This window comes from Grus americana, chromosome 2 (assembly GCF_028858705.1).
Source record: "Grus americana isolate bGruAme1 chromosome 2, bGruAme1.mat, whole genome shotgun sequence".
Taxonomy (NCBI): Eukaryota; Metazoa; Chordata; class Aves; order Gruiformes; family Gruidae; genus Grus; species Grus americana.
In genome coordinates, this window is record NC_072853.1 from 38545140 (window position 1) to 38557448 (window position 12309).

Below are 12309 nucleotides of genomic sequence, written 5' to 3' on the forward strand. Positions count from 1 at the left end.
GGTCTAGAAATGCCTTGCTTTGTTCTTACGATGATAACCAACCAGAAGAGGAGAACAAACCTGCCACACTGCTTGAGTGCATCGTTACACCCTGAAGTACCAAGGCAATCCAAATTCCAACGGCACCTCCTCTGGGACCACAAAAGTCAGCAAAAGGTTTGCCATTGACTTCAGTGGAAGCAAAATCCGGCGACCTATACCGTGTGTATAAGTGAAAGCGATGAACCATTCACACGGCCGAGCTGCAGACAGGCGAGTGATATGTCCTGCTGCCAGTGTGTTGTCGTGGGTCACCCGTAACATCATGGCATGATACAGAATACCCTACTTTACTCTTTTTTAATGTCTGAAACCCTAAAAAAGTCATGTTTAAAATGTAATAATCCAAATATAAGATTTATTTTTTGGGTCTTCCATTGTCCATTAGGCCACAGTCCTCTGTGGTACAAATCAATAGTCATGAGAAGAAATCACTGTAATCTAAGTACAGGCCAGGGCTTGCAAACCCCAAAGTTTCTTTAGTTCTGATGGTAATGATGTCTATGGAAGTACGTGCTGTAAAACTAATCTCTCGCAGCAGATATACAACTAGCTGAGTGCTGGAACTAGTCAAATATATTTGAATAAATCTTTCTTCTACAGGAATATGCCATTTCATCAAAATTGAAGCCTTTGACATAGTTGTGTTGATTTCAGTGAAAATTCACTTTTCTTTTACATTTTAGGGAATGTATCACTGAATTTTAGGCCTCACGTATCTTTTTTTCACTAATAAATATGGTTTATGGTATGTTAATTTGAGGAATCAAATCAACTATGTAATACTTTGATTTTGCAGAGGAGAAATGTGGGTGACTCTGAAAATTATTACTGTTGTGCCAGCTCAAAAGATGAAGTCTTGACTCCCACAATATGCATATTGCCTCTTCTGCGCAGTACGGCTGGTTCCAAGCAGCTCCCCCTGAGTGCAGCAGCAACTGGTGGAGACTCACTCTCAGAGCTTTTTAGCCTCTGGAATAGTGATGTTTTCTTGATGTTGCATTCCTCAGAAATGCAATGACTGACTGCAGAATATTTGGGTAAATTAAAGTATGGCCTTGAGAATCTACATTTTGACCTTAGTAAAAAAGTTCTTGCTAGCAATAATATAGATACTGGGGACAGCAGGAAGCAAAGAAATTAATTACCAGCTAGAATGCTCAGTCTGTGGGCAGAGGGCATGGGAATAATTTGGATCCTAATTGGATTTCCTCTTCCAAAATGAAATCTGCTGCAGGAGTGATTACAGTTTGTTTCTGAATTACCTACAGGAGCATTTCTATTATTTACATGAAGTAAGCCATGTGTATTCATTTCTGTGGCCCAACATTTGAAAATGTCTGGTGGAAAATCCCAATCTATGTCATTCTTAGTCAGCTGCATCTTTTTGGCCAGCATCTGTAAAATTTGGGGATTAGGGAGGGAGGAAGTGCCATTTGAGCTGGTTATCATTCATTTTTCTAAATAGAGTGTCTAATATTTTCCTTTCAGCTGCAGAAAAGATGCTCACATTATCCTCTGTCATGAAGTTTTTACTTTTATTCTTGATATGTCGCTCTCTTTTAGTCTAATTTTAAAATATAGAGAGTTCTACTCTACTGAAGCAAGTGGGTTTTCATTGGTAGGAAAATCTAACAAGACTGAAGAGAAGGATACGAAAGGTAGAAATGTCTACTTTTCTCCAGGCCCTACCTATATACTTAATATTGTCTTCAAAATACTTAAACCACATAATTCCACATTCGAGTAATTTTTCAGATTGGTACTTTGCTAAACATTTTAAATTAATTTTAAAAATTAATATCTCAGTGAGAATTGATGGGAGTAAAGAGAAGTGAAGGTGGCCTAAAATTACTGAATACCAATAAATACCACCTGTGCTGGAAGGAGGGAGAAATTTTTTTTGTCCATTGGGGAATTTTGTGCTGGATTTTGAGAGAGCGCAAAATACCTGCCAAATTACAAAAAAGCCAGAATTAAAAAATTCTTATCCTTCAGAGTTCCATCTTCATATTTCAAACTTGGCTTTGGTGTAATAGACCCATAAATACCAAGAATCATTTTCAATTTGTACTTTTCAGGTACCTAATGTTGTAGAGTATATTACATTTATTTCAAATAATACATTGTGGTTATAAAGTTTTCACTAATAGTTTTTGCTGCCTTTGCAGAGACTGATTAAGTACGATCGATTTTTAAGCTGACTATATTTACCTTGATACGCCTCTAAGCAAAACCAATTTAAAAACACCACCACACGTTGGCATATCAGTTATATAAATAGCATTTGTTTCAACTACTACAAGTGTTTTGTTACATATTTATGGAAGGGTAAATTTGTGTGAAAAGTTGGGGGGAAAAACATTCTTCCTGCTAAGGGAACATGACATTTGCAATCTGGCAGTGCTAATTTAAGCGTAATAAACGTAAGAATATAACAGCGTAAGAACTTCCATAACAATGGAAGAGAAAAAGAGTGTGCTGACTGCTTAGGTCCTTCCTCATAAAACCCCATAATTCTAATCATAGTTTATACAAATTTGCAGCTGAAAAGTGTCCTAGGTCTTACCCTGATACCTTGGCCTCTTATTGCTGGAGCAAGGATCACTGCCTCTCTCAGCCTGTCCTGCAAGTGTCCAAATCTAACCAGTTTGAGATGTTTCTGTTTCCCCTGAAGATGAAGGCACAACTCTGCTCCACTTCAGCAGATCAGGACTGGGCTCTTTGTTCAAAATATGTAACTCACTCTAATGTCAAATTAGGAAATCACCACCATCATCCTTTGGTATAGCTAAAACCTGAGTGTGCAGCCGGGGGACGCAGCAAAGCCAAGAAAAGAGGGTCATGTGCTGCAAAGGGGATCCTGCTGCCCCCAGCCCGTGTTCCCAGCTGGGTGCTCCTGCTGCTTCCTTTGAGCTGTCATTAGCACTTGGCCTGCCCCACTGTGAGGCACGGCAGGGAGTTAAATGGGGAGGGAACTACACACATTTTTGAGAGGATTAGTTTTCACCTGGATCGTATCCAAGATCTGGCTCCTGGTATGGCAGCGCAATTGCTACTGTGAGTGCAGAAGACAGTGAGAAGCTTGGGGGCTGGATGGGAGAGGGGCAGGATGGCGGCAGCTCCCATGCAAGCTCTCTTAGGTTACTGTGCAACCTTACTGTTGGAAGCTCTGTGTCTTCTTGAAGCCTTTTCTTGGATGGGTACAGTTGGCCCATCACAGCCAGCGATAAGTTTTACATGAATAAAACCCAAATGACTGCTTATTCAGGCAGATAAGATGTGGCAAGCGCCAGTCCAGGCAGAGCCAGGCAGAGTTCAGGATCTAGGATATGAAGCAACGTGGGCATGGGGGCTGGAGGGGGAACATCTTCTCTTAAGATGAGCCCTGAGACTTCTAATGTTTATGTCCCTCATAAGTGATACAGGAGATATTTAACTGTTAGTTCCATAAGTTTAGTTTTTCAGTAACACACAACTTGGGAAGTTCATCAGATCATGGTGTTAGCTGGAGTGAATTGGCATGCCTCCACTGATGTCTGGAAGCAGCCTCATCATTGTGAGCAGAACATCTGGCCTACAGGCTTTGAAGATTATTTTGAACAGCTTTGCCACACAGTAAGCCCCTATAATACACACCTCTTTCCATGTCATTCTTAATTTGCTCTTCCAAATCTTCTGGAGACACACAAAACTCATGCTCATCCCCTTCAGGTGCTTTGGGTTTACACTTTCCGCAGCAGCAGTTGAAGCAGCAGCAGAGGCAGCAGCAGAGGTAGCAGCCCGTCAGCAGACCACAGACTGCAAACAGGCCCTGGGTTAAACACAGTGGGAGGAAAACTCCATGAGCAATGACCTTCCTGAAACTCATGGCAACCTCTAACAGCTGAAGAAGGCAGGTCATCAAAGGAACTTGGGTTCCCAAGTGCTTGGCACTCAGAGGAGTCCAGCAGCTGGCCAAGTGCCTAAACAAGGGTCAGATCTTCCAAATTTCTCCCCACCCATCAGCTCCTGCTTGCCACTCAGGACCATGTCAACAAAGAAGACACCAACCAACAGGCCCCCACATGCTCAACTTTTGAAAGTCTGTCTTCAGCTGATGGCCCTTAGAAAAAACTTCCAGGCAGTATGCAAAACCCCACCCACCTTAAAATGACTCATTTCCATCTTTAAAATGACTCATTTGCCCAAGATCATTTTTGCAAACACTTATTTACTGGCAGTTTCTTGTCAATAACAAAGCCAAGAGAAAAAGAAGCAAAGACCCAGATGCATCCCACATAACTTTAGGCACTGAACTAAGGCATCCAAATTAGGACTGTAGCCCCCGTGGGCTCCCCACATAGTCAATGGGAAGTTAAAAGCCCTTCCAGAGGGTGATTCAGCCCCAGGAGGATTTGAATTACCCATTGGGGATGTCTCTCTCTCTCCCCATTAGCCTGTGCAGGAGCACACAGGTGATAACTCCTAAATTAGACGACTCAGGCTGTGGTTTCTTGATCTGGGGACTCAGGTGGCAAGAAGTTCCCACCGGCATCACCCTCTGCTCACTCCTGTCCCGGCAGCATGGAGCGCGGAGGCTTCAGCAGAACCATCCCAACTGCCTGGGGCTGAGACCAGAGATCCCAGCCAGATTCAACAGCCAGAAAACTTTAATTTTCAGAGCTTTTCTTCCTCCAGATCAGGTCACTGCCTGAGTTCACAGCACAGCTCCACAGCTGCTTGCATTGGGGGCTACATGCCATGTCGTGGCAGTGGGAGGGGGGCTGCAGGAGAGGAGCCCTTCGGCTGGTATTGCCGCCTCGTGCTCCATGGGTGCGTGATGGCAGCCTGACTCCTGTCCCGGGGTGGATCCAGGCCTGCACCACGATGTTTGTGGCAAAGGAGAAACGCCGCTTCATGGACATAGTGGTGTAAGAGCAAAGGAAAGCCAGTGACATTCCTGAAAAGTGGATGAAATCTGTTCTGTGGAATGTGTATGTAAAGCCAGCACAGCTTTGTGGCCACCAGGTGTGTATGGGTTGGAGGTATAGCCAGGCTTTGGCATTACAGTTATACAGTCTGCCCTTTACTAACTCTTCGTAATATTCACAAGAAAAGATGCTGCTGAGGAGAAAGCAAGCACAAACGTCAGGACATTGTCAAATTTTGACAATGAAGCTATGTAAATAACACTCAGCTATGTCTGCGTGTCTCAGGCAATGTTAGCGGGGGCTGACAGGAGCATCTTTGAAGGTAATAAGAATATTTACACGCCTAATATTAATATAGGCATATATCAAGAGTGAGTGAGGTGATTTGAAATGAAAAGAAGGACTCTGACTTTTTTTTTTTTTAAATGTTTTCCTTCCAACGGACAACTGAAACTGTTATAAATGCTGTAACCCCTAAAGTAAGTTATCTGGCTGTTTATCATGTATGCTATAAAGGAGAATAAATCACCACAATGGATAGAATTTAAAAAATCCCAACAAACAAACAAACAAACAAACAACCCCCCCCCAAAACCCCAGAATAAAAGCATAAAGAGGGAAAATATACTTGAATTCATTCATGGTACCTTAAATATTTCAAGATTTCTTGTGCTTATATTATCATAGTTGGTAAATCAGGAATCAATTTATTGATGTGATCAATAAACTGTCTTCATGGTAGAGGGAGAATTATTGGGTTTTGCTAAAACAGTTAAACAAACAATCCTTATGCCTGCCGGTGGAGAAGCACTTAAAGCTCCCATTACCCATGTCAGTACGTTTCCAGTTTGATATGCCTGCTAAGAAGTCTGGCACTCCAGAAAAAAGTAATTTTCACTTTGCATTTCTCCTTTCATTTGAGTTTCCTTACTTCTAATGATACACCTCCTCACAATTGTCAGATTTTCTCAGTATGAGTATGATAGGGAAGAGGATTTACCAGGAATGTTCATAGTTGAAGAGGAAGATAATGAGCGAAAGCTGTGGTCCCTACTGTCTTCTACCAGAATGGAGGAAATTAGGGGTCCAGAGGTCATCTGCAAATGATGTCTCAGACTCAAATAGTATTATGATGGCCAATACAAAAATCTGCAACTGACCCAGCATTTGTGCATGAGTTAAGAAGAGATGAGGATTAGTGAGCTCAACTTGCAAAAAACACTTAGTGGCCTGTTTATCCTTTGGAGGTAGCAAGATTTTTGGGTTGGGGGAGGGATAGAGAGACCACCTGTGACAAGCCTCAAATGAGTCTATGTGCATATTTTGGATTTTATGCGCAGAATTCTTAAAAACCAGGAAGCAGCGATTACTTTTGCTGAGGTATTCAGCAAATCTTGTCTCACCTCCGGGATACAGGTCCCTTGAAACAATCCACACATTCCTCCATTAGCTGTTAGGGACTTACTACCTTCTCTCTGTACTCTCCTCTGCTCTCCTTATGAGTCAAAGCAACAGTGGTTATTTCTGTTCCTGATTTTCTAACCACAAATAATTTTATACTTCAGAAAATCTCCATTAAAGATTGGTAATCAGAAGAGGAAATAAAAGCTAAAGAACCAGCACATAGTGACGAAAACCTTGTTTACCAAGACTGTTAAAGGAGTCAATACTGCTGCTGCTCTATCAGCTCTAAGGCAATGCTTCCTGGCATCTCAACTGTGACAAAGAGGCCGAAGGAGAGGGTGGACAACAAAGAAAAGAGGGAATGATCCAGCAGGAGAAGACAGCATCTGTGGCGGGGATGTCCAGCCTGCAGCAGGAGTCTGCTACAGGCAGCTGCCGGCAGGCAACCTCCAGCCGGCTTCTGAGGGTGCAACTGCGCCTTTGCAAGTGCAGTTTAAACACCAGCCTTTTATTCATTAGTTTCGTTCACTCACTGTTCGACATTCGAGCAGCTTCTGTCTCATCCTGATTCAGCAGACAAATTATGGCTTCTCAGAACCACAGAAGAGCCCCAGTGACTTCCCAGTCTGAAAGGGAACTGCGGGGCAGTGAAGCACTGGCCTGATCCATGCCGAATACAGGAATCCATGTTCCATGGTTCTCAGATCAAAGCTGTCGTAGCACGCTTGCTTCACACAGTACAGATCATTTTCCTATGTATTCCAGCAAAGTCCTTCCTTTCCTTTGCTTCTATTGCTGGAAATAGGTGGGGAGAGCATGGATTTTGCACATTTGCATTTTTGTTGGTTTGTTACATTTCTGTAACATTTCAATATTTGCAGAAATACTCGAATTTGACAGATGCAAACATCAGAGGACTCCAGTGACATAAGAGAGCATGTGAACACAACTACAGAGCATGACTACAACAGCCCATGATGTGTTTTTCCTTGAGCAATATGCTGGGTTTTGATGCATCATTCTCTTCCTTCCCTGCTCTTTTCCTCCACTCCACTCTTCTCACCTTTTCTTCCACTTCCTTTCTCTCACTCCCTCACCAGGGCACATATATGACACCATAATCACAGAGTGTTATGTATTATTATTGCTTACTTACGCTATGTGCTATATATAGCAAAGAACACAGCTAAATTTGTAATGTAATAACTTATTAACTAGTTGTCACATAAGTGGGACTTCTCATTTCTGAACAATGAGTCATTTTTATTTAGTCATTACTGAAAAGAAAGTCAAAATTAACCTGGAGCACTAGATTCAAATCTCATCAATGTCTGAAAGTGTTACAAAACATGCATTGTACTTTATTTACCAAGTTAGAAAGCAAAAGAAAACATTCTATATTAGCACTATTCTGAGTTGATGTTACATTCTGCCACTGCCGATTTTCCAGATAATATTGTTGTTTAATTAAGCTTTTAGTAGCGGTTTAGATTCTACTATTTGTTAAGCCTGTAGAGACACTATGTTCTTCAAGGAGTTCCTTGCGTATGTCATTGTCTGTGTGCATTGTAACATTTGATTTCCAACAGAAAATAACAGCTTACCTTTGCCCACCAGCTTGAGAGCATGAAGTAGGTGTTAACATTTTCCTCACCAAACTGTTCTGCCACATAGAGCCCTAATGATCCATACTTGTCATATATGTTTCGCTTGGACAGATCAGTCAGTGTTGCATGCGCATTGTTGATCTCTTTAAATTTTTCTGCAGCCTCTGGATTGTCTGGATTCTTGTCAGGATGATATTTCAGAGCCAGTTTTCTTAAACATGAAAAAAACCCAAAAAACAACAGAAGGAAAACAAAAATAATCTGCATATGTGTGCATATATACAGACACTTACAAAACATCACAAAATATTTTAGTAGAGATATAATCATTCTGAACAGCATGTTCAGCCTTCTTTTTTTTCCAGCTCTGATGTGCACAGAGTATTCAGTGGCAGGAAAGTGAGACAAAGTGATGGAACATTAAAGTTTTGGCGAAAGAGGTGTTCCTATTACACTGAGCATGAACTTTGTGTATTGATACCAGGTCAGCTGCCATGTTAAAGGAGACAGCGATACATGCAGAAAGCACAGATTGCAGCGTGACAATAAATCACATCCATTTGCTGCCTTATGATTGCCAACTGATTTGCATCATTTACCAGGTTTCAACAAAGATAAAGATTTTTTTTTTAGGTTTGTTTAAAAACAAGATGATTCCCATCAGCATTATCTTCTTTATAGCAAAGGAAATTCCGTATTTGGTTGCCTGTCAATAGTAGCTGTATTAAAATTTTGTAAACAGTGTCTGTGTTTGCAGAAGCCCAGACAGTGATGATGGAAAACTCAGGAGTTGCAATAGAAAGGAAGCATCTTTCTAAAGCACAAGGTGGAAAAGCATAGTGAGTTAGCCCCAGTTTCAAGTGCCTGTCTTTGGGCCTAATTCCTCACTGTCACACTTCTGAGACAGTCCTTAAAGCAGTGGAAGCTGATTGTCAACTAGTTTGGGCTGTTTATGCTGGTGGGAAGCCTTTGCCAGGACAGGACTCAGTACTGCCTGACTGTACTTAGCGCTAGTGCATCCGAGGACAGGTACAGCTTGGAAGGAGCAGTGTGGGACTGTTGGCTCACGGACAGCGCTGGGGAAGCACAGCTTGGAAAAGAAAGGGTTTGCTTCCAACCATGTTGAGGCACTGGCAGTATGAGCTCACATGTACTTGCAAAACAAGCATAGACAGAAGTGTATCTTTTCAAAAATCTCCACTGCCTTTGAAGAACTGGCAATAAGCTTTTTCCAGGATATTTATTTAATGACTAGTGCTGACCTCTAGTGGCAGCAAAAGTGATTTAGTGTTTTAAATTCTGTGATCCTCATCTCAGTCAGGCTATGTTACATTTTGTAAATAATCTCTCTGAGTGTTTCAGGAGCTAGCCGTGACTGTTATGCCAAAAAGTACTATTTGTGGTGTGAAGGCAGTGTGCTCAAACTTCTTCCAACAAATTTATCCTCAGAGTAGGGTCTTGCTTGACTTTCCACTGAAGTCCCAGTACAGGTTATTCCCCCAGTAAAATGTAACTGCTTTGCTCCTGGTGACAGTTCCTGTCTTGGAGACATTCTGCCAATATCAAGACTAATATGAACCTGGGAACAGCCTCTGCCAACATTCTCTGCAGTTCTCTATGCTGAACCCAATTCATCTTCTCATAGATAGTAAATAACTCCTTAAACATGTCTCTAATAGCATGAAAGGGTTCACATTCAGTCATATTTAATATACAGTGCCTGTGGTACCTTAAACATAATTTTTGAATCATATTTAACATGTGGTACCTTAAACATAATAAAAGATGAAATAGGAGAACTGGGAAAACAAGCTAAGTCTTGCATGACTAATGACATTATGTGCCATCCAAGTATTTAAGTAGCTTATGCAATCTATCCCTTTTCTTAGCTGAAAACAAACCCCAGCAATTAGAATTAAAAAAAAAAAATGGGAGAGGTATTACTTTAAAAACCCATGCGTGGTTGCAGACATTGGATAATCAATCTCCAGCTTTTACTTCTTTTCCCACAAACCCAAAGACATCTTCTGCCCTTTCCATATCCCAAACAATCTCATAAAAAAATAAGAATTTGAACAAAATGTAGTTTCAAAAAGGTGAAAAACATTAGTTGCACAGTCACTTTACTTATTATTGGTTTAGAATACTAACAATTAATTTCAACATAGTACAGTTAATAAAAGATGAGATATGTTCCTATTAAGATTTTGGGAAAACTGTCCTCACTAAAAATAGTACAATACAAAACAACTCCCTGCGCACCAAGATGGCATATACTAATTGGAGATGATTTAGTAATGGGAAAGAGATCTATATACTGGTATTTCAATTTCAGCAAAAGGACTCAGGACTTAGCTGAGTGAGGTAAAAACCCAAGAAACAATAAAAGAAAGGACATGAACTATGTGGCATAACATGAAGTATCAGCTATACAGATGTCTCCCTCTGGGTCCCCGGAAAACTGGCATTCCTAGTTATGTGATAATTGTGGTTAATTATAAGTAGAGAAAAAGGAAGAAGCAAAAAAAGGACAGTGAAATGGACACAGGAGTTTGTTGGCTACTTCCCATACCAAACATATGGATTTATGTCTGTTCAGATTTTTCTCATGATGAATGGCTTTCTCCTTCCGCACCTTGGGACCACTGATCACTGCAGCCCTTAGCAGCAGCAGCAGGAAGCAATGTGATGTTTAGGAGAAAAAAGTGACAACAGACAGAGAAATAGCCATCCCACAAGATGGATGGGGCACTCAAGTAAATGAAAGTCGCAGAAATATGCTCAGCAACTCTGTAAGTGGGAGACTGAGGATGAGAGCTGAGATCAAGCTAGGCTGCTGCAGCAGTGGGTCTCATGAGGATACATGTGGGTGGAGGGAGAAAAATTTTGGAGGCAGGAAAGTATGTTGTATAGGATGAGATACGGTTGTGTTATAGAGTATTGAAAGGTGTCAGATACAACCCTACCATTCCTTCGATAGCTCAGCTGGTAGAGCGGAGGACTGTAGGCTCCCTTGCACGGCCATCCTTAGGTCGCTGGTTCAACTCCGGCTCGAAGGAGTGCCCTTTTGGCCCTGGCCCAGAGCCTGCGGTTCCCTTTGTCTCTTAAGCAGGAAAGTTCACACTGTGGAAACACTTGTGAGGTCAGAATGGAGCAGTTGACACCACAAGGGCTGCTCAGGAGCAAGTGGGAAGTCCACGCGAGCTTCAGTTGCGGTCGTGCAGTGGACCGGCAGCTCCATGGTCCTGTGCTAGCAGGTGGGATTCAGGCAGGCTGCTGGTGTCCAGAGGTCATGGCCAGGCTCAACGTCAATGGGGAACGTGGGCAGGCAGAGGCAGAACTGCAACCCCAGATCCAGTGGCCCTCAGAAAGGTACCAAGGGCAAGAGGCGCACCTTCCAAGTATCTCCTGTGCAAAGGAGGCCCAGGCTCGCAGGCTCGCGCTGAGGATTCCTGTAGTATTTTCATACGAGACGGCCATTTGCACACACTCCAAGTTGTTTCTGGGCTCAGACGGCCAAATGCACATGGTGCTGTGGATGCACTCAGGCCGCCAAGTGACTTTGACCCTGAGCGCTGGGGTTGTCAGGGCTCACCTCCCTCAGGAAAGGGAGCGGGTGGTTTCGGGGCTGGGGGTGAGAGTCCGAGGCCGATGGGAGCTGCTGGCTTTGGGTGCAGGGCAGCCTGGGTCAGGGGTGGGTGCCTGGGACGGGAGAGGACCTCAGGCAGAGGCCGTGAGCTGGGGAATTAGCTCAAGTGGTAGAGCGCTCGCTTAGCATGTGAGAGGCAGCGGGATCGATGCCCGCATTCTCCAACGCTTTTCGTTCCCCTTGCCTGGACACAGGGCCCTTTGCCTGGGGCCCGCGTCCTCTGAGGGGGGCTCTGGGGAGCTCGCGGTGCACCGGGGCTGTGCAGAGGAGGATGACATCCCTGGCTGCGTCCCGAGCAGCACGTTCTGTGGATCAAGGGAAGGGATTCTCCCCCCTTTTCTCAGCACTTTGTTGATGGCCTCCCGCATAATGTCCCCAACTTGGGGGCTCTACGTAGAAGAGAGAGATAGACCGAGTGCTGTGACCTCAGAAGGCGGCCACCAGGATGGCTGGGAGCAGGCACACATGTCCCGTGAAGAGAGGCCAGTGAGCGTGGAGTGGCCCAGATCCTGGAGAAGAGAGAGCTTTGGGGGAGGTGGGAAGGGAGTAGCTGAGGAAGAGGCCATGGCCTGGGGAATTAGCTCAAGGGGCAGGGCGCTCGCTTAGCACGTGAGAGGCACGTAGCTCTGCAGGCAGTGCAGAAGACTGCAGGCTGCCTTGCACGGCGAGGTTTACCACAGAAGTTTTGGGATGGACC

The 12309-nt window shown here is 43.4% G+C and overlaps 1 protein-coding gene and 2 non-coding genes across 5 annotated transcripts in view; 2 read left to right on the forward strand and 1 right to left on the reverse strand.

Moving 5' to 3' along the window:
- DNAJC5B (DnaJ heat shock protein family (Hsp40) member C5 beta) overlaps nt 1-12309 on the reverse strand; it is a 44747-nt gene that overhangs the window by 5759 nt on the left and 26679 nt on the right. For all 3 annotated transcript variants that reach the window (XM_054817549.1, XM_054817550.1, XM_054817551.1), the window contains 2 exons: nt 7961-8174; nt 3679-3853 (listed from right to left, as the gene is read on the reverse strand). In XM_054817549.1, the coding sequence (XP_054673524.1) occupies nt 3679-3853; nt 7961-8174 (389 nt within the window). The remainder of the gene's footprint in view (nt 1-3678; nt 3854-7960; nt 8175-12309) is intronic.
- TRNAY-GUA (transfer RNA tyrosine (anticodon GUA)) lies at nt 10934-11022 on the forward strand. Its single transcript is given in 2 exon segments — nt 10934-10970; nt 10987-11022. It is a non-coding gene; the product is annotated as a tRNA-Tyr (tRNA).
- Nucleotides 11704-11776, forward strand: TRNAA-AGC (transfer RNA alanine (anticodon AGC)). Its single transcript has one exon. It is a non-coding gene; the product is annotated as a tRNA-Ala (tRNA).